Below are 23,528 nucleotides of genomic sequence, written 5' to 3' on the forward strand. Positions count from 1 at the left end.
AAACAAAACAAAAAAAGGACACATAACTTGCTTAATTCAACAGAGTAAACTCATTTTATGTTCATGCCATGCTCGGAGAGGGCAATGGCACCCCACTCCAGTACTCTTGCCTGGAGGATCCCATGGATGGAGGAGCCTGGAGGGCTGCAGTCCATGGGGTCGCTGAGGGTCGGACACGACTGAGCGACTTCATTTTCACTTTTCACTTTCATGCATTGGAGAAGGAAATGGCAACCCACTCCAGTGTTCTTCCCTGGAGAGTCCCAGGGACGGGGGAGCCTGGTGGGCTGCCGTCTATGGGGTCGCACAGAGTCGGACACGACTGAAGTGACTTAGCATAGCATGCTTTTTTTAAGAGGAAAGGTTTTAGAAAGTCAATTCCAAGCTTAAACATGTATCCCAAATAAGTTCAAACTGCTATTAATTTTGGCTTCTTTTTCCCCCTATACTTTCCTAATTTATACTAACAAAGAGTTAAATTCCACTCATTCTCTTTTTTTGGAGTCAAATCGGAGAGAGTGAACTACGTACTCCTCTAGAACCTTTCCATCAAGATGAACCTCGTCAAAGGTACAGAGTTTCCTTCCAAGCTAGAAAGTGCTTCATTGATTAATGTGAATTTGAACATTTTCTCAACATTGGTAATAGACCAATTCTATTATCATAGCCTGCTGGGTGGAGTCTAAATTACTGGACTAAAGAGCTGTTAAAATTAATAATGTATAATGGCAGAGTACAGAACTACTTAAGTATCCTGGGGTTTTGTAAAACATAGAAATAAAAATGGCCATAGATTAATCCTAGAAAAATCTCTGAAGGAAATAATCTTAGCACTTGATTTAGAACAAGTATGGCAAATACTTCAGTTTGACTATAATGGAGTATCCACAGAGGGTATTAACAAAATAAGTTAGGAAAGAATTTGCATAGAGTAGAGAGAAAGAGAGTTGGAGGATATTAAATGCCAGAACAGACAAACCACAGCAAGGAAAGAACACAATGCTCTCTTGGGTTAACTTCCTTAAAATCCAAATGACCGGAAGTCAATAAATAGTGAATATGTTTATTTGACAAGAAAGCAGAAAAACAACATCAATATAAAATATAATTAGTTTGACTTTTAAGGACAAACACACCTCCTGTTTCAGTACCAATTTCAAATATTGTTTACTTCCAGCTTTGATGCAGACTTAATGGGTAACCGAGCTAGTTAACACCATCAGACAAAAACTAAAACTCACTCCTTAGAAAACATTCTAAGGTATATTCTCACTCCTTAGAAAATAAGGTGCCCATACAAAGCAAATGAAATATCTTCAGCCTATGTCTATACGCATATAACTTTTACCACAGAGCCTAAAAATTTTTCCTAGATTGAATCAGTTTCTTTACCTTTTCAAACTTCAGCTTTTATTATATTTTTACACAAACGTACAGCAAAAGATGGAGAGAGATTTTAGGAAACTAAGCCAGAAGTCAAAGGCTAAATTCCTTGAAAGAAAGGAACTGAATCGTTCCCTCCCATATCTCAGTCTGGCATGGGGTTTAGTGCATAGTAGGCATGTGAGGAACATTTGCTAATTAAATGCAAAGGCTTGCCAACTAGAGGATTAATGCTTGAAAGACTCCCAAGCTACATTCCTGGACCAAATATTTGAAAATGTTCACAGTTCTACAACATCATATTGTACTAGGTCTGTAATCCAATCAAATGCAATAGTAGTACAAACATCCTCTGCATTTTGTCTTTGAAATTTGGATCCAAGTATTTTTTTTTTTAGCACATAAACCAGTTGGCAGCAAAACTTATCTCATTTCAAAAATTTACTTTTCTTATTTATACGTTAAAATATACAATCAAATCATAACCCTACGTGTACCCCAATGTTCATCGCAGCACTGTTTATAATAGCCAGGACATGGAAGCAACCTAGATGTCCATCAGCAGATGAATGGATAAGAAAGCTTTGGTACATATACACAATGGAGTATTACTCAGCCATTAAAAAGAATACATTTGAATCAATTCTAATGAGGTGGATGAAACTGGAGCCTATTATACAGAGTGAAGTAAGCCAGAAAGAAAAACACCAATACAGTATACTAACGCATATATATGGAATTTAGAAAGATGGTAACAATAACCCTGTGTACGAGACAGCAAAAGAGACACTGATGTATAGAACAGTCTTATGGACTCTGTGGGAGAGGGAGAGGGTGGGAAGATTTGGGAGAAGGGCATTGAAACATGTATGATATCATGTATGAAACGAGTTGCCAGTCCAGGTTTAATGCATGATACTGGATGCTTGGGGCTGGTGCCCTGGGACAACCCAGAGGGATGGTATGGGGAGGGAGGAGGGAGGAGGGTTCAGGATGGGCAACACATGTATACCTGTGGCGGATTCATTTTGATATTTGGCAAAACTAATACAATTATGTAAAGTTTAAAAATAAAATAAAATTAAAAAAAAAAAATCATAACCCTAGACTAATGATAACCTGCATGCTAGCCTAGATCCATCAGGATCTTGAACATACCATGTTTCTCCAAGCCTCACTATTCTCATCTATAAAATGAGGAAAACAGGCATTTAAAAGTTTTCTTTGAAGAAATATATTGATGACTGTAATTTCCTTTGAAACAAATTAAAAAATTACAATAAGTAATAGGTAGATAAATATATAATTAAGCAAGTAGAATAAAAAGTTAAAAAAATAATCTAGGTGGTAGATATATCTACTCTACAGAAAAAAAACTTGATCAATCCTCCCAAACTCCCATTCTTCTGATACCTGGAGACGGTACCAGTTGGTCAAAGCAAAAAATTAGAAGTTATCCTGAAAGCCTCTTCCTCCCTCACCTATAGTCAATCAGCAAGTCCTATTACTTCCTCCTTCAAAACATCTCAGGTCCATGCATTTCTATTTCCCTGTCACTACTCTAGCAGTCCAAGTCATCATCGTCTATCATCTGAACTAAAAGGTCTCCCTTCTTCCACTCCTGCCCCCTCCCTCCCAAATCATAAATGATGACTTTTTGAAATGTACACCAATCATTCTCTAGGTTTACCCTTTCCAGTGGCACTAAGAATAAATAAACCCAAGCCCCTTACCATGGCTTACAGACCCTCGCTGGGGCCTATCTACCTCTCTGTTCTCATCCCTATCACTATCACCCATCCCTTTACTAGGTGCCAGTCACAGAGGCCTTTCTAGTCCAATGGCACACCAAGTTCTTACATTAAGCTCCTGTACTTTACAAATCTCTTTGGGACTTTTTTCCTCAAATTTTTCAAATGGCAGACTCCTTCCTTCTAGTCACTCAGCTTGCCTCCTCAGGGAGGCTCTTCCTGACCACCCAGTCTAGACAAGACACTATCTCATCATCCTGATATATTTGTTTTAGAGCAGCAGAGTACCTCACTTATGAGCACAGAATCTGCAGTCACACTGCCTGGATTCAGAGTCCAGCTCTTTAGTTCTTAACTGTCTACTAATTTTGTGACTTAGCTGTTCTGTGCCTTGGTTTGATCATCTGTAAAAAAGGAAATAGGGTCACTTGCACATAATAAGAGCTAGTGAAGTTTTTGCTATGGCATTTTTTATATTTTTGTTTATTATCTATATTTCATGGGACTTCCCAGGTGGTGCCAGCAGTAAAGAACCTGTCAGCCAATGCAGGAGACAAGAGACGTGGGTTCGATCCCTGGAGAAGGAAATGGCAACCCACTCCAGTATTCTTGCCTGGAGAATCCCATGGACAGAGGAGCCTGGTGAGCTACAGACCATTAGGTGGCAAAGAGTTGGAAACAATGAAGCAACTGAGCACACATCTATACCCCAATGAAATGTTAACCCCATAAGAGATCTTATTTGCCTTGTTTATTATATCTCCAATGTCTAGAACACTATCAAGCACTTCGCAGATGCTCAAGTAACTTTTAAATATTTGCTAAAAAAGTTACTAGATTCTTAAATTTGATCATAGTATTACTTCATTTGCACCTCAGTAAAAACCTACTTACAATGTAGTTTTTCTTTTGCTTAAGTTCCAGAAGTTATTTGGAAGAAATGAAGATAAAAAGCAATATAAACATGGAATATTAGAGATTCCATTAATTTCTTAATTTGTGATTTAAAAATTCCTCAATTTGTGATTTAAAAATTCCTCTCATTTAAAAAAAAAAAATTTAAGCTGTTTAAGAGAAAATGAGCCAGTTTCCTTTTCTTTCCTATGTTAGCTAAAGCATTAACAGATAGGTTGAAAAATGCTCTCACTTGTTCATTTTCATAACAAAAGTACAATATCTACATATCACCCTTCTTAGAAGTACACGGAAAGGCAAGTTAAACTGGAGTGATGATGCTGAGTAGAGGGAGCGAGCAGGAAAACTGTTCTAAGAAAGGACATCACCTTCTCTATAATACTGTAGCCCTTGGGCCTCAGGGAATTTATACCATAATAAGCTTTTGTTATCTATCATATTAATTGTTGAAAGAATAAAAATTATTTGGCTACCCAAAGAACATGAATCCACAATTTAATATGCTAAAAAGATGATAATGTTAATGAACTGAGATGTTTCTTAAATAACAACATGGATATAGTCATCATTACAATATGTAGAAAAATGCATATATTAATTTCAAAGTACCACCACAAACTAGGTGACAAAAACAACAGAAATTTATTCTCTCATAGTTCTGGAGGCCAGAAGTCCAAAATCAAAGTATGAGCAGGGCCATGCTCTGAGTCTCTGGGTAGAATCCTTCTTTGCCTATTCCTAGTATCTGCTGGTGGCCATCCATCCCAGGCACTTGTCTTATAGCTGAAGCCCTTCAATTTGCCTCCATAGTCATAAGGTATTCTCCCCTCATGTTCCTGTGTCTCTTCTGTTCTCCAGGGCCTGCCTTACTCAGGAGGATTTTATCTTCACTGATTATGTCCACAAAGACCCTACTTCCAAACTGTAGTGTGCTGGCTGTTAGGACTTCATACTTTGGGGGGCACATAATTAACATACAACATACACCTAGGTATATACCACATTATTACCTAAAGTTACAAACTTTCAATTTGTCATGATATTATTTATCCTTAAGGTAGACACAAGTATATTTCTGAAGTCTGATGCTTAATAAGACGGGCCAATAGCCAATGGGAATTTGCTGTATGTCTCAGGAAACTCAAACAGGGGCTCTGTATCAACCTAGAGGAGTGGGATGGGGAGGGAGATGGGAAGGAAATTCAAAAGGGAGGGGATATAGGTAACCTATGGCTGAATCATGTTGGGGTTTGACAGAAAACAACAAAATCCTGTAAGGCAATTAACCTTCAATTAAAAAATAAATTAATTAAAAAAAGAAAAAAGAAAGGAGGGGATATATGTATACCTTTGGCTGATTCATGTTGAGGTTTGACAGAAAACAACAAAATTCTGTAAAGCAATTATCCTTCAATTAAATAATAAATTTAAAAATAAATAAATAAAAGAAGGGCCATATTCTTTCCAGTTTCAGTTCTCCAGGACTGTGTTATCTATACAGGTGAATTAACAACTTTCTAAGTATGAGAAATATAATTAGGTCAGTGATCTCAAATCATAAATACTCTAAACCAGTTATAGGCTAAACAAATATCATGAATAAAATAATAATGAAATTCCATTAAACTTCACTAAAAATCCAGTTGGATTTATTTGGCCAAAAGATGGTCTGGAGATTATAATTTCTCCTCTCCTATTATCTCTAGCAATATAAAAATTAGTCCTAAACTGTGATATATAAAGTAAACACACATGTATCAGATCCTGTATTTATTTACATTATTTTTTAAAAAACAAATAAGCAGCAGCAACAACACACAGGTACTCTTGTTCCCCTGGTGAAAAGATTTCTATAATAACTTGATGTAAAAACCCTGGGCAAGAAAGGAACTAAGTGGGACCCACAGACTACACTCCAGCACAATCGTTCTTTCAGGAAAATCATTCTGAGCAGTAAACGAACACCTCAGTGAGGCTGTGGTGGTGGTGGTTTGGTCACCAAGTCACGCCTGACTCTTGTGACCCCGTGGACTGCAGTCCGCCAGGCTCCTCTATCCATGGGATTCTCCAGGCAAGAATACTGGTGTGGGTTGCCATTTCCTTCTCCAGGGGATCTTTCCCACCCAGGCAGATTCTTTTTACTGCTGAGTCTACAATACTGCTTAAAGAGAGGGGAGTCCACATAAACACAAAGAAGAAATTCTGATCATGTCCCCTCGTCTAGTTAAGGCCCTCAGAGTTAGAAAAGGCTCACAGAAGAGCTGTGAGCTTCTAATATAATTTGCACAGATACTTCTTCTTCAATCACCACCTGTGACCACGATGGAGAAAAACTGTATCTCAGGAGGTAAAAAGCTTGCAATCTGCAAGAAGAAAAATTACATATTCCCACTTAGTATTTCTAAAACGAAATATTTACTTACAATAGAGGGTCCTTAATAAATTAAAGGTACTGATGAAATTCCCATATGCATTGCAACACTGCGACAGTGGATTGATATGCTACAATTACACAATACTATGGACACCTGATGCGAAGAGCCAACTCATTAGAAAAGACCCTGATGCTGGGAAAGATTGAGGGCAGCAGAAGGGGACAACAGAGGACAAGATGGTTGGATGGCATCACCAACTCAATGGACATTTGTTTGAGCAAGCTCTGGGAGATGGTGAAGGACAGGGAAGCCTGGCTTCAGTCCAGCGCTGCAGCCCATGGCGTCGCAAAGTGTCAGACATGACTGAACAACTGAACAAGAACAACACAATTTTTTAATTATCCCAAGAGCTTAACTATTGGCCTTTCAAAGACCTATTTCCAACCACTACTTTTTAAATGACTTTTAAAAAGATAGTTTGGTTTACGTAAAAGCAGTTCAATTTGAACCTCTAAAATAAGGCTATCAAATAAACAGTAAAATATTATCTGTCAGAGGCCAGGCTTCTGGAATATGTCCAAATCCAGAAATTGGGAAAAAATCAAAACAATCATATACACACATGCTCTTCATGTAAAGAGCAGCAAGGACAAACAACAGAAGATAAAGGAATACCACCCTAGGTTTACACCTGACCCTGTGAGATTGGATAATCCACCAAGAAGTTAAGGGGCACTGCAATTGGCTGGCAGGATCTATACAAGGTTGGGTTTTTTCTCTGCAAAGCAGAGAAGCATGGGAGAAGCAATCAGAGTTAAGAGAAAACAAAACTGGAACAATGAGCAGAGAGCAGCTGATCAAAGGCAGCTGAGCTGAGACTGAAGCGGTGAGCTACAGACACAGACAATTCAGATCTGGAGTGGGCATCTTAGCAGTTCCTGAAGGCACAGGCAGGAGCTACCTGAATAGAGAATGACACCGCCTATGCCTTAGGCATGGCCCTGAGGCTTAGGCAGGCATGCTCAATCCATAAGTTGTGCTCAATCCATAAATTGTGACCAACTCTTGCGACCCCAAGGACTATAGCCCACCAGGCTCCTCTGTCCATGGGATTCTCCAGGCAAGAATAGCGGCATGGGCTGCCATTTCCTTCTCCAGGCGATCTTCCCGACCAAGAGACAGAATCCGAGTCTCTTGTGTCTCCTGCACCGGTAGGTGGATTCTTTACCACGAAGCCACCAGGGAAGCCCTGAGGCTTAGGGCACTTAAACAATATCAAGCCGCTCTATGAACAACTACAATAGTCTGCACGTTGTTTACACATGAAAAATACCACAGACTATATTTTAATATATTTATATGAATATATATATTTATAATAGTCATCCCTTAATGGAGTTTTCAACCTTATTCTAATGTAAAACGTATTGGGGGAAAGGGTATGGACCAACCCACCACCCCCTCCCCAGGAAATGCTTATACATCACATACCTCTCTCCTTACCTCCATCCCTATCCCAGGAAACCTGAACCCAAAATTTTAACACTGCTGTCTCCTCCTCCTGAGAAAAAGGCATATAAATGCAATAAAATAAAATTTCAGTGTGTTCTATTAAGGTTGGTAACACAGAAACTCACAATTTTGCATAATTCCAAGAAGGGGCAGTAAAACAGGGCTGGATCTCTAGGAGACTGGAGCTGTACAATGATTCCAGAAAGATTCTGGGCCTTGGGAAGAGGAGTGTGGAGCCCTTCCCTCCAGTGCTCTGCTATTAACACCAGTCAGCCTTACATCATGCGTCAGTTTTTTCTGATTACTCATAGTTTCTTCTCCCATAATTTCAGTTTGTATACAGTTCAGCGTGGCCTTTCCAACCTTGACTCTCCCTCTCCACCCCCACAATCAGGAGTGTGTTTGGCAAATGCTAACAATTCCCACCACAGCAGTGTCAACAGTGCAAACAGCTGGGAAGGTAAATGCCATTATATATATATACACACACCATTATATAGTATTTCTGCCATACAGATAGCATGGATGTAAAGGACCTGGAGAGCACAGATAGGAGTAAAACATAGTGAAATAATTAGGAAATGGCGTGGAATCTTTAAAAAAAAAAAAATAGTTGAACTCTTTAACAGTAGAATGGTAGCTGCCTGGGTCTGGGAGAAGTAGGGAAGTAGGCAGAGATTGGTAAGAAGGTACAAAGTTTCAGTTGTAAGATCAATGAGGTCTGAGGACTTAATGTATAACATGGTGACCAAAGCTGATTAATACTATATTGTATAACTAAAATTTGCTAAGAAATCAGAATTTAAATATTCTCACCCCCCAAAAAAGGTACATATGTGGAGTGATGGACGTGTTCATTAACTCAGTTGTGAGAATCCTTTCACATTATAGACACATATCAAATCATCACAACTGTTCCCCTTAAATATATCACATTTTATTTGTGAATCATACCTCACTGAAGCTGAAACATCATATGAAAATGATTAATTTTGAATAGTACCTGTTTTAAATATAATTTAGTTAATCATTTTATACAACTTACCTTTTTTAACGGCTGTGGTGGACAACCAACTTGAAAAATTCCTGAAAATTTAACAATCAATCTTACGAAAAGAATACAGCCAACTCCAGAGAATCACTGCAAAACCTCTCAGCTGAGGCTTCAATCCCAACTGAAAATTCTTTCCTTTCTGTCTTAGTTCATATCCCCAGGAAAGATTCTTACTGGCCCCATTCATCTTTTTAAGCCACAGAAATCATATGCTGCTGACCAGCCTCTGAATTAGTTGCTTCAGTTGAGGGCCTTCCCTGGCCTGAATGCCTGCAGCTTGCAGAGGAGGTTGAGATCAAGTGATAGAAAACACAGATGTCACAGCAGCAGAGATGGCAGGCAGGACAGACACGAGCTAACCTCGTACAGGAGATCACTACAGATGTTAAAAATCCATCGGCCCTAGATCATTCCACCTACGGGCCACTTCAGAAAGAAACGCTCACGGAAACGACAGTGAGTTATCAAGGAAGGGTTATATTGTACTTAACATACTACATCTAATAAGATGCATTCAGCATCCACGTCCTTCCAGAACGCCTTCCTAAAACGCAGAGGTTGGGAAATCAAAAACTACATTCTCCAGGCTCCTTGACAGCGAGTAATCAGGATGAGAATTTGAGTCTGCCCCTAAGAGGCACGACACACCATGCAGACGGCAGCAGTGAGGCAGAGCCCGATCAGCCGAGAGCCTGTAGCCGCTTTCAGCTAGCAAGGAAGGCCACACACGCGTCAGTGTCCAGTCTCCAGCCCCGAGGGTGATGAGGGACAGTGGCAGAAGCAGTAGTGCCAGACTGAGCATTCCTGCTTCTAGTCGTCACTAGTTCACAGGCATCAAGGAGAAGTTGTCACAAGTGGCCGGACACTAAATTTCAAACTTCAAGCAGTTATGATGGCAACAGCCGTGGCTGCTGTGATTCCCCCTGATCACAGCGACAAAGGTACTTTCTTGCTGTGATTTCAATGGGCAGCCTCCTGATTGCCACTTTCCTGACACTGGCAGAGATGGCAGCTCCTGCGGCGACCTGTTCCAAGGTGTCCTGGAAGTCACATTCTCAGAGGCCTGGCCTGGAGCCCAGCCCTTCAGCTCTTCCAAAGATTCCCCAAGCAATGAATTCCCTGTATTATATCCCCTCCATTTCCTGCACTGAACTCTGGCTAATACTGCAAAGGAGTACATGGGGAATGACTTTGTATAGAAAGGGTTTGTTTATGTCTGCACTCATGCTGTTTTTTCACAGACTCACACAAAGGGCTCAAGGGAGATGACACCATTCCCATCAGTCTCCCCAGAATGGCCACCTCAAGCCCCTTTCTTCAGTGTTGCCTCATATGGATGATACCTTCGCCTCTGCCGTGGCCAGCTCGCCATGACCTGAGACATCTGCTTGTGCCCTGAACCCAGCAGGAGCACACAGTCCCTCAGCCGTGGCAGTCATGTCAACTCTCATTAAAACCAGACGAGCTCAAGGACCCTGAATCCAAAGTGCCCCACTGGTTCATCCACCACACCCCTGAGTAGTCTCTGGCCCCCAAACTCATCTTCCCCCACTGCTCCCCCTAGTCAGAGGAAAACAAGAAATCAAAGTATAGCTGGCTCTAAATCAGAGGAATTCATCACCCCTCCAGGTAGGGGCAAGGAGAGGCCAGCAACAGCAGGCTACCACACAGAAGCTCCCATTCAGAAGGACTCTCCTGAAAGCACTGTGAAGAATCTTTTTGGTAAGAAAAAGAAATTTTTCAAAACTAAAACAACTAAGGGCAAAAAAATACTTAAGTATTCAGTGGTTACATCAGCTAAGAATTTTCTGACTATTTAAATCTTAACCACAAGTTGTGGGCTTCCCTCATAGCTCAATTGGTAAAGAATCTGCCTGCAATGCAGGCAACCGGGGTTCAATTCCTGAGTCAGGAAGATCCCCTGGAGAAGACAGCAGCTACCCACTCCAGTATTCTTGCCTGCAGAATCCCATGGAGGCTATGGTCCATGAGGTTGCAAGAGTCAGACATGACTTAGCAACTAAACCCGTTAGTCACCAAGTCATGTTGGACTCTTGCGACCTCATGGACTCAGGCTCCTCTGTCCATGGGATTCTCCAGGCAAGAATACTGGAGTGGGCTGCCATTTCCTTCTCCAACCACAGCATTATGGAAAGCTAAAATTGCCCTAAAGACCTGAAGCATATAATGACTGCAATTCTTTATTATGCTCCAGCTTTCAGATTACCACGGCCTCTAACACTCATAGATGCTGATGGCCTAACAAACTGAGTCAGCATGCTATACTTAATTCCAAAAGAACGCAGAGTTCATAAAGAGACAGAATATGTCAACAAGGCTAATTCTTTTTTCACAAGTTTCTTACAGAAATTCTTCTGCCAGAATCCAAAACAAGAGGAACCTGAGTTCAAGTATCCACTCTGCCAGCTTCCTGCTCAGCACAGTCACCTGCCATTTCTAAGCCTCAACTTATTTGTCGTCAAAGGGTATAGGTTGGATCGCTCTGGTTCCTTCCAGTTGAGTGATTTTGAGCCCAAATAGAAAACAACAGAACAAACACTTGAAGAAGAAAAGGTGCCCGTACTCCACAGCCAGCTTTAACTGCCTCTTCAAAGGAACCTCCTTACTGTGCAGTACTTGAAGGCTGGAAGAAGAGAGACTGACTTCAATACCATGAGTAATTCTGTCTAGCTTGGCTAAGAGTCTGCATATTTATTAAAAATTCCTAATTCCAAAATGCACTCTTGCATTCCTCAGACCATTTTCTAGGCTACCTGTCTCCAGATAAGGGTGCTACCACACACCTTCCCAGAGAGTGAATTTCAGAGTGAGTGAAAAGGAAGGACAAGAACAAGATAACATTTCCAATATCAAGTATACGATTTTCACAAGTATATTTTATCCTAAAATATCTGGGCTTTTACTCACACCTGCTGAAAATATTCTCTGACAAAGGTAGCCAGAATTAAGGCTGACCTTCTGTTTGATTAGGAACTCTTGGGAACAACTTGAACTGTAAAGATTAATCTGCACTGCCACAACTTGGTTTAGAAACAGAACCAAGCAATGAAGCTTTTATTTTAAGGACTTGGCCAGAGTTTTACCGCATTTAACACCCACTCAAACAATTCAGAATTGTGGGGGTTTTCCTTTTAAGAGAGAATGGGGAAGAGAGATTTTTTCAGTTATAATGAAATACTATTCTATCTGGAATGCAAAGAAGGAAGATTCAAAACTGTGTCAGTTCATAGTCCTCCTTTGAGTCTGGGTGACCTTCTGCGTGCTAATCTTTCCAAATCTCGGTTTCCTCATGTGTAAAAGGGAGAAGATAACCCCTGGCTCGTGGAGAATAACAATGTATGAACTTTTTACAGGAATATACGTCTGCCAACATACACATTCTTATAAACCAAATGAGACAATGTCCTGACATCAGACAGTTACTCAGTAAATGGCAGTTAGTGTTATCATGACAAGTCCCCAGGTTAGAATATTCCTACTAGACTTAGAGCCAGGTTGCCAACTGAGACAACCTTGAGTTGCCACCAAAGGGAAGCTGAGGTGTCACTTCACTCATCAACATTACACTGAGGCAACTCTAGCTGGCTGCACCACAACATGTGGCAACTGGGATCGAACCCACGCCCCCTGCAGTGAAAGTGGGCATTCTTAGCCAGTGGACCACCAGCCAAGCTCTTAGTTAGCAAATCTAACTCTGTTTAAAAGGAATCGAATCCTTCATTAGCATGTACATTCTAACTTAAACACTGACATTAGTGAATAGCATTCACTGCTAAAATTAATACATTACAGAGTGTTTTGCCAAAAGCTACAGAAGTAGGTTAAGAGATAGCTTTGTGAGGAAGGTTACATTATTTTAACAGATTTCATGATTTAATCAATCAATATATGGAATTAATATTGGAGAACTCTGATTGTGACAGGCTTCTGGAGTAGGAGCAGTAATTTTCCAAGTATAGTCTAAAGATACTCCAAGAGGGACATAAGCTAATCTAAAAATCAAAGCCCCTGCGATGATTCTTATTGACAAATGACACCCAATCCCATGCATGCTTGTTTCTGTGCACAGTGAGCATATTAACCAATAACCTCCTAACACTTAACATTCCCTAAGGTTCAACTACCAAACACTTGGCAAAACTGCAAACTCCTACTGTGTGTGTCATCATAAAGAGAAGGATGATTTTTTTATGGCAACGTAGAAGACATTACTACAGTAATTAGAATATAAAAATAGCATGAAAAGATATTCAGAGTACCTGCCCCTCTCTTTCAACCCTCCACCTCTAAGTACCACGGTAAAGGCAGGAAAAAACAAAGATTGTCAGACTTGATCCAACAAATGCTAGTAACCTTTCTGGTGATTAAACAGATTCACATTTCACTCTTTAAGTAGTGTTTCAAACTTAAGAGTCAGTGAAGTAGCTTCTTTATGTATGACTTCTATAAGATCATGATTACAAAGTATTATTAGGGAGCCCTTGGAAATAACACAATAATAGTTATCTAAATTTATGCTTAAAAAGACCATTATTTTAAAAGCGAAACATCTTAGAAAGCAATTGGTTTAGAATTTCATTTTCAAAATTGTACATTAGGCTTTAAAAACTGCATTAACTGGACTAATAATCATTTTCTCAATGTCAAACATAATGAAATAATCCTCCGAAGTATTCTAGCTACCTAACAAGCAGCACTGATTTAGAAAATTTTATTTGGTATAAAAAAAATTCAAAGAAAATGTAAGAAAAACACAAGCAGCACTTTTATATTGTGCATGTTTAAGGTATCAGCATTGTAATTTTTAAAAGAGCCAGCATTTACATAAAGCAGCTTTTAGATAAAAACATCAAAACTGATATATTTAAGGAAAATATTTGAGTAAAATCAATGCTTCAGTTATGGTCTACAGCCAATATCTGGTCTTTAAAAATGAGAGTTTTATGACAACTGTGTACTGCTGTTGGCTTCAAAATAGGAGAAACTGAATGTTTTAAAAGAGGCCATTTCCTGCAGTGCTGTCCCCATAGCATCCGTCTTTTTGAGGAACGACCCCTCCCTTATCTCTTGGGGCTCTGTCTAGTTATTAATCACACTGTGCTTTCTATACCCAACTGCAAAAGTAGACATGTCACTCAGGCCTGACCAATCATGTTACCCCATGGCCCTGTCCCCACAAGTGGTCTGTGATGGGCACAAAGCCAATCAAAGTCTGAGTATGAGATCTGATTTATTACTGGAGTCCAAAAAATTAAGATGACAAGCGTTAAGGGCTCTGTTTGACTTGGGGAGTTGAGTGAGAGCCACCTTTCCTCCCACCCAGAGCCGAGCTCAGAAAGAAGCCAACCTGGAGGAGAGTCAGGTAACGGCCCTTGAGAACGTGAGTTAAACTCTTACTGTCCAGTGCCTGCGTTTTCATGCACATAAGCCAAGACATTTCTTCTTAGCCTAAATTAATCTCAGTAGTGTTTCTGTCAAGATTCTCAGAACAAACTCCTTACCAATACAGAAACTGACGTAAATTCGAATTTCTTTTTCCCTTTTCTGTGGAAATCTAAGCTACATACCACAAGATATCTGTTGCAAATTGATAACCATATCCAAAGAGTAATGTGAGGACTACTTCATTACAGTGGGTTTTTTTTTAAATCGGAATATAGTTATTTTACAATGTGTGTTTTTGCTGTTTCCACAGCAAAGTGAATCAGCAAGATGTATACATATATAGCCCCTCTTTTTTGGATTTCCTTCCCATTTAGGTCACCAAAGTGCACTGAATAGAGTTCCCTGTGCTATATAGGAGGTTCTCCTTAGTTGTCTATAGTGTATATGCGTCAATCTCAGTCTCCCAATCCATCCCACCACCTCCCTTCCCTCCATGATATCCATAAATTTGTTCTCTATGTCTGTGCCTCTTTCTGCTTTGCAAATAAGATCATCTATACCATTTTTCTAGATTCCACATACATGCATTAATATACAATATCTGTTTTTCTCTTTCTCATTTACTTCACTCTGTATGATAGTCGCTAGGCCCATCCACGTCTCTGCAAAGGGCATAATTTCTTTCCCTTTTATGGCTAAGCAATAGTCCACTGCATATATGCACCACATCTTCTTTATCCATTCCTCTGCTGATGGACATTTAGGTTGCTTCCATGTCCTGGCTGCTGTAAACAGTGCTGCGATGAACACTGGGGTGCATGTATCTTTTTTCTCTGGGTACATGCCCAGGAGTGGGGTTGCTGGATCATATGGCAGTTCTATTTTTAGTTTTTTAAGGAGCCTCCATACTGTTCCCCATAGTGGCTAGATCAATTTACATTCTCACCAAAGTATAAGACGATTCCCTTTTCTCCATACCCTCTCAGTATTATAGTGGATTTTTTAGAAGTTATTTTCTTTGTTTTTTCCTCTAAGACAGTTTAACATAGTTCTATTTAAGTTCAGAAATAGAGCATTTATTAATAAATGCTTATTTTTCCTCCCTTTTAGAGTATTTTTATTTCATAAAACTACTTGTTAAATGTCATCATGTATAGTAAAATCCCATTTTTCACAGTCACACGTAATTCCCAATCAGAATGAGATACAGTGTAACCTCTCACAAACTTCCCTGAAGCAAGGAAAATAATTATGTGTTTAAAATTCTCTGCAAAAAAAAAAAAAAAATAGAGCAAAGGGCCTAAGATGCCAGAAAATTTTAATTAAATAGATCAGTTACTGTTCATATTCCATACCCAAGACAAGAAAAGAAGACTCTAAAAAGAATGGATCCTAATTATTAACTCTGAAGCAAAATCTTTCCATTTCCCATTCCATAATATTAAAAACCTAAAGCCCAAATAAATTATAACAGAAAAGTTTAACTCTCTATAATTCTTACTGAGTCTCTCAAACGATATGTCCAGTATGTGTGTGTGTTAGTCGTTCAGTTGTCTCCAACTCTTTGCGACCCTATGGACTGTAGCCCGCCAGGCTCCTCTGTTCATGGGATTCTCCAGGCAAGAATACTGGAGTGCATAGCCATTTCCTTCTCCAAGAGATCTTCCCGGCACAGGGATCAAACCCGGGTCTCCCATACTTCAGGCAGATTCTTTACCATCTGAGCCCACCTGGGAAACCCATGTTAATAAAACAATGCACAATTTATGAACATAGTCTCTCCTTTCTCTGTTATTTAGAGATGTCACAAGTCAAATTATGGTCCTCGAAATGTAGTCCATGCTCCCCTGGCCATGCCAGGATGTCTAAAACTGGGAATGGGCATCTTGCACTTTGGTGAGAATATAAATTGATATACCCACTATGGGGAACAGTATGGAGGTTCCTTAAAAAAACTACACACAACACACACAAAAACTACTGAAATGGACTACACTGTAGACCTTTCTGTATTGAACATTGTTGTCCCGTGTTTTGCTCCTCTTCTGCTTCTTACCTGATACTGAGACCATTTCACTTCCACTCAACCAAACCATATCCATCTTTCAAAGCCAGGCTGAGTTCAAAATTCTTCCTAACTCCCTCCCCAACCATCCAAGTCAGAAAATAAGAGCTGGTGGTAAGGACTCTAATAAGACATTAAAAAAAAATGAAACCATCCTTTCACCTCATATATATACGTTTAACTTTTTTCACTATGCACACCCAGATAAGGATTTTTCTGAATTAAAAGATAGGTATTTTTTTTAAAAAACATACCTCTTTAATACAAGCAAACTACCTCATCTGTTATTCAACCAAAATAAAAGAACTGATTCTAGCACGGCTGGAAAAGTGGCATGTAAGACTCCTCCTAAAAATGGGTATAATACACACACAAGGTATAAAATACACTGTAACATAAACTACAAACTGTAGTATAAAATGCACTGTAAACAGAATATAAATGCAATGTCTTTTAAGGGTAATTTACATTTGAGGACTTTGCAAAAGATAACTTTATATTTGACTTCCCTCTTTTTGTCATGACTTAAACACTCTTTCTAAGATGCAACTCCATACTTTTTAGAACAGCATGCTGGATAGCCAATTAATAACCCCAGTTTCCACCAAAATTCATACTAAAACTTACCTAAAGAGTTTTAAGTATTGGGAGAAAAATAGAAAAGGTAAAATCCTTACTATAGGTACTGCTTACCAATGAATCAGGACGCTGCCAATAACTTGCGAGGTTCCTAAAGACAGAGACCATTTTTGACTCATTTTTACATTTTATGTTTTTGTATCACCAGTGCTAGCTCACAAGGTAGGTTCACCGCTAAATGCTTGAGGAGCATTGAATGTGTGCCAGTAATAGAACTCTTCCTTTTTCTCTTTATAAAGAAAACTAAGCACTTTAGGAGAAAGCATTCTGAATAATACTTGCTCAAGGAGAAGAAGAGCAATCAACTTGCCTCTCTTTCGTACAACCAAGTCTCTCACAACACCACCCTCTGAGCTACTGAAAATCTTACTCTTGGGAACAGTTAAGAGATTAAGGGCATTCATTCTCTCTACCAAAATGTAGTATTGCCAGAAGATTATATCTAAAAATTTTAGAAGAGAAACAAAAATAATTAACTAATGAAAGGAGACATAGCTCTAGTCTTTAATACCCAAACAGCTGTCCTCTGTCAAATCACAACCAACCAGAAACTGACTTGGCAATTGGTAGAGTTTGAAACTGGCAAAGTTTTAAATTGGCAGGTAACACTTAAGTGCTTCATAAAAATGAAATTCTCCTATAATACACTCCCCAAACACTACGTGCCCACAAAATTTACAGAGCACTTTAGGGTTATATAGTAAAGACATTATATGAAACTATTCACCCAGGAAGATTATGCACTGACTTCATAAGTCAGATACTTGAATGAATGGAGATTTGTTTTACCATATATATCTATACACCATATGTATATATATATATATATATATATATGTGTGTGTGTGTGTGTGTGTGTATACATACATGATGGAGATTTATTTTACCATATATATCTACACACCATATGTATACATATATATGTGTGTGTGTGTGTGTGTGTATACATACATACATATATTTATAAATTAGAGACCAGGAGGAGGAAAAAAAAAAAATCACTGAAATCTGTCTCTTACAAGAGGTTTTATGAAGAGAATCCCAGGATCTCAGAAGAAAAACACAGTTATGTTGGATAAAACAATTCCCTTGCATAAAAATCAGTTTTAGCACTAAACTGCATAAAGTAAAAACCATGTGAAAAGTGAAAGCCAAATGTTAAAGAGTTTGTTCTAACACTGTGGTATAAGCCCAATATGAATTGAAGGTACCAATGAATACAGTTCAGAACCCAAATCTTGTGTTATTAAAACCAACTTGAGACCCAAAAAATTGTTACCAAACTTTCAAAAAGCAGGAAAATTTCAAATTTAAAGTTTATCAAAATTTGATGCTATTTTCCCTAAAATAGGGGCTGCCCAGCCCAGTCTCTTGTTTCTATTATTTTAGAAAAAGAAACAAGAAATTTTTTGTTTTGCAAACTTGAAAGGCTAGCAAGGCTAGCAATGCTTCTCTCACATTTTCCTTCTTTAAATGTTACAACCACCTAAACAAAATTCACAGTAAGTCCCAAATTACCCACTAAGCCAAAAAGACTAACAAAGATTCAAAAGTAAAGAGACTAAAGGGGCAGAATTATTCAGTACTGGCATAACACAAACATCCTTACTTAAAAGCATTTAGTAATGTTTCTTCACCGATGAGAAAAGTATTTCTAGGAATGTGCTCATTTTAACAAAATTCTCTTATAAACTGGATGTCTCAAAGAGTCAGTGGTAAAGACTTTTACCTACATTTGATTAGCATTAAATAAGATCTGTTTCAAATTAGCTTTTTTTCAAACAAACCAAAACACTGTTCCTCATGATTTTCATTTCCAGATATAGTAACTGACAAGGTAGCTGTAAGGCACTGTGTGCATGATAATGCAGTAGACAAGGATTTCATGTACTTATTGTATCTGTCAATATATAATTTCTGGAATAAAGTCCACATAATTTACAACTGCTGGGATATGTGTCTAAGGTATATGAAGCAGACATTTCATAAAACTCTGCACAATAATAGACTAGGAAATGGAAATTTTTTAGAATAAAATTAACTACTTCTATCATTAATCAGAATAGCAGTTGTTTAAAAATATACTTTGAAGTAAAATCAAAGAAACTAATCCTGGTCACAGGACAATACCATGAAACAATTCCACTGGAGGTTCAAAGTTCAACTTCCTTTGCTACCAGGAAAATACAAAGTTCAAATTCAAATGAAAAGTTATCTCTTTGCAGAAAAATAAATGACAAGGTCGTAGTTAAGAAACAGGTGTCGATTTGGCCCAAGAATCAGGTGGAGCAGGAGAGTCCTGAATGCTAAATACCACATCAATAGTAAGAATTCAGTAAGAAATTTCCTATTTCTCTTACAAAACTCTCAGATTAGGAGCCATATTTTAAAAGAATTACTTTCAAATCTCCATTAAAGATTAGAACAGAAGAAAATATATAAAACCCAAGACAAAGCTAAAGACAGACAGTGCCATAAAACCGTTGTTAAGTCATCTGGGTGATGGTACTGGCTTTGGCTGAGCTCCCTTTAACACCTACCAGATGAAAGGAGAAATCAAGAAAGAAACAGCACTGGGTCAGTCATAGCCTACAGTCCGGTTCATTCTCCCACCATGGACTTTGTCAGAAGACCATATGAGGTCACTCCCTACTAATAATACATCTTACAGAAATGGCTGAATCCACTCTTGCATTGTGCTAGTTTCTAAACACAGTTTCATAAAGTTCAGGTTAACAAATAAGATTAATAATAAATAATGTAATAAGATTTAATAAAGTTAAATCAAGAGAAGAGACAAGATACACTTTAAAATACCTTATTACATTGAAAAACACATTTCTTACAAAGTTTAGATTAAAAGGAGGGGGGAAAGACCCCAATGTGAATAGAAAATTTTTTAAACATTTCCTTACTCTGTATTTTCATATTTCAAGTTTAATCCTAACGGGATAGGATCTTTGTCTCCTCTGGAGATAATATATATGCTGCTTTAATCACACTCAAAGTTTTACAAATAACCTCTTCAAGTTCTTAGTTTCTATCTAACATTTAAAGTCATGTGCTTAAACTACAAAAAGCTTGCTATTTTATAGTAAATCTTGTTTATGTAAAGCCATTTAAGAAAGCAATTTAATACAATGCCTAACATAAGGCTAGGGCTCCCCAGATGGCTCAGTGGTAAAAGAATCCATATGCCAATGCAGGAGACACAGGAGACTGGGTTCGATCCTGGGTTAGGAAGATCCCCTGGAGGAGGAAATGTCAACCAACTCTTAGTATTCTTGCCTGGAGAATCCCATGGACAGAGGAGCCTGATGGGCTAGAATCCATGGGGTTGAGAAGAGTTGGACGTGACTTAGCAACTAAACAACAACAACAAAGGCTATTAAGGAAATTTTTTAAAACCCACTCTTTTTTAAAAGAAATCAACAACTTGCTTAGAAAGAAGAATATTAATCTCAGATGACATATAGTGGTATCCTTTAGAAATTAATGAAGCAGAGTGTATCTCTAAAAAATAAGTATACTGTTCGGAACTTTATCATTAGTGATTACAAAATGTGTTATACCCAGTACAGTTTATTTTTGCTAAACATTTCAGACAAGACAGTATGCAAGAGGGAAAATTTTTATTACTACAAAAATGTCAACTACATTCTGGGGTATGTGATTTTTTTTTTTTAAGTTAATTAACATCACTGAATACACTCTAAACTTTTGAATTATCTTCATAAATTTTATATAAAGGCTGAGAAATTAATAACATGTGGACTAGACTAGACTAATATCAATGAAAGACACAATTTCCCAGTCTTCTAAAAGAATCACAATAACTTGAGATTATAACAACTTCCTCTTCAATCATTTTTTTAACTATTTCAGAAAATAAGTAACACTTTTATATATACCCCTAATTAATCAAAACAAAACACAAAGCAATGATGCAAATGTTCTCAATATTCCCCGATTCATGGATATGAACTAAATGGCACTTAGACCAATAATACTGTATATATAGTATCTTGCATATTACAGAGAGTGCCTGACTGGCTAAATTACTGTCTCCAAAGCCTTTCCTCTACCTTTCACCAATGGCTCTAGAAGTTTGAATTAAGAATTTTTTTTTAACTCAAAAAGCTGTAAGATGTTTAAAGTCTGCCAAAGTTTTTTTAATTAACAATAAAAAGAAAATCTCACATAAACCCATAAGTTTAAAATGAACGTAATGGAACAGACCATATGAAGAAAATCTTAATTAAGATCGCATGTATACACACAGACACATGTGAGTGTGTGTGTATACATCCACAATACATACACATATGGATACTGCACCACAAACCATCAGTTTCCATTAAGCCTAAAGAATACTAAAAAGATATTCCCAAAGTGAGCTGCTGAGAAAAAAAAGTGAGGGAGACATGTTAAATTTTTCTCCAGAATTTTCCAGCATTTTGCAGTGTAGGGATGGACTGATTTTTTCCATCCCAAGTCATTATTAAGCAGACCATTATAATTTGATTCACTGTATATTCAGTAGAACACACTCAGAAAAAAAAAATAGTTTAATTTCTAGTAACGTTATAGTCATAATTCTCTCCCCTTCAAATATCTCAGGAAACAAAACCACATTCCACCAATGCTGAAATGACCAGCGATGTTATCGACAACAAATACAATGAGGGCTATTACCTCCTATCAGATTTCACTGTACGCTGTACGCAGTCTAATCAATGCTTAGAAACTGGCAAGTATGCCATAAACGTAACGAGCTTTGCAGCAGATTTTAGTAGCATAAAAGATACCAGGGCAACGGGGGCCTTTGCAACCCACCACTTCAACAAAATTCCATAAAATCAAAGATTTACAAAAGATTTTACTCCGGGAGGCACCTAGACCTTCCTTCGAAACCCAGACTACTCAACAGCTCCCTGAAAAAATACACCATTCTGCCACAAATCGCATATTGTACACCATCGGTACACAGACACCTGAACCACCTGAGCTGACAAGTTAGGCTGTCAGCTCCGAGGTGTTGCTAGTGTACAAGAAACACTGAAGCAGCTAAGCTCTCAGGTACACTAGGTGGTAACCTTGGCACCAAGTGCCTTAGTAATAAAGATCTTTTCCTCTATAAGAAAATGCATTAAGACTGTTCCAAAGAATATGCTACAATCCTGAGAACCTCGTCCACAAAGAAGAGCAGAAAAACGCTGGGTTTTCCTCTAGTCAAAAACTGCGGCGGGAGATGGAGCTACGAACTAAGGAAACCCAGCTTCTGGTGGCAATTCTGTGACAGCTAGCAGAGCAGCCCGCCCAAGCCAGAGCTCAGTTTTCCTACCCGCAAAATGGGAATCAGCACCGCCACCCCTCCCCATTGACAGGGAGTCCGGCACACCCTGGAGGCTCAGGATTACCCTGGATGATAAGCGGTGGGGTGGGGCTGCCGCTCCTCAGACGCCCACCCCGGACTCCCCCCACTCCGCGACAGAAAGACAGGGCCGGCGTACCTGGCTTCACAGTCTTGAGACGGATGGGCTCGCGGAAGTGGCGGATGACAGCCAGGGTGTCCCGGTTGGTGAGCCCGCTGACAGGCGTCCCGTTCACCTCCAGCAGCACATCCCCGGGGCTGGGCGCCTTGCCCGAGACGACGCAGCAGGTGCCCCCGCCGGGGTCCTCGCGGAGCCGCCCCAGGTAGGGGAACTCGCCGCGCTCCGCACCTCCCCGGATCTCGGCGCCCAAGTCGCCCGGGGCCCCGGCCCAGGACACCGCGCACTCCTGCACCTTGCTGAGCCAGTGCTTCTTCTTCTTCAACGTCTTCGACATCACGAACCCCGCTGCACCATGGGGGAGACCCCGCGCGGGCGGCGGGGGCGCCGCTCTGGCCCCCTCTCAGCCTGGGGGCCCCGGGCGGCCCGCGCAGCCCGGCGAGGGGGGCCTCGCCGCTCCGGCGTCCCCCTCGCCGACCACAGCCCGTTGGGGGCCGAGCCGCTCCGAACCCCGAGACGCCCCTCGGACACCTCTCCCGGCGGCGAACTCCGGGTCTGACCGGGCTCCGCGAGGGCCACCCGGGTTAGGCTGAAGAAAGGAAAAGGGGATTGCCCCCGGGCGGCTCCAGAGGGGTTTCGGGCGGGGTCACAGCCGACGGCTGGCCCCCAGGCTCCGCGCGGGAGCGGCGGGAAAGGCAGAAGCAGGGGGGCGGGGAGGTGAAGCTGGAGAGCCGGAACCGGGAAAAATCCGTCGGGGGCGCGCACAAGCGCGCGTAGACCCGTCGCAGGATCGATCGTGGCCGCTGCGGAGCTGGATCGCGGAGACCAACGCCTGCCCAAGCTGCCAGGAAACTGCCGCTTTCAAACCCGCCGCAACCTCCTCCTCCTCCCTCTTCCCTTCCCCCCGCCCTCGCCCATTCCTCATCCAGAGCCCCG

General features: G+C 39.9%; 1 protein-coding gene across 4 annotated transcripts in view; it reads right to left on the minus strand.

Moving 5' to 3' along the window:
- Positions 1 to 23,477, minus strand: part of MAGI3 (membrane associated guanylate kinase, WW and PDZ domain containing 3) — a 261,069-nt gene extending 237,592 nt beyond the window's left edge. For all 4 annotated transcript variants that reach the window (XM_055584686.1, XM_055584685.1, XM_055584689.1 and 1 more), the window contains exon 1: positions 22,614 to 23,477. In XM_055584686.1, coding sequence (XP_055440661.1) covers positions 22,614 to 22,929 — 316 coding nt within the window. In that variant the 5' untranslated portion in view covers positions 22,930 to 23,477. The remainder of the gene's footprint in view (positions 1 to 22,613) is intronic.
- Between the last annotated feature and the right edge of the window lie 51 nt (positions 23,478 to 23,528).

Source organism: Bubalus kerabau, chromosome 6 (assembly GCF_029407905.1).
Source record: "Bubalus kerabau isolate K-KA32 ecotype Philippines breed swamp buffalo chromosome 6, PCC_UOA_SB_1v2, whole genome shotgun sequence".
Lineage (NCBI taxonomy): Eukaryota > Metazoa > Chordata > Mammalia > Artiodactyla > Bovidae > Bubalus > Bubalus kerabau.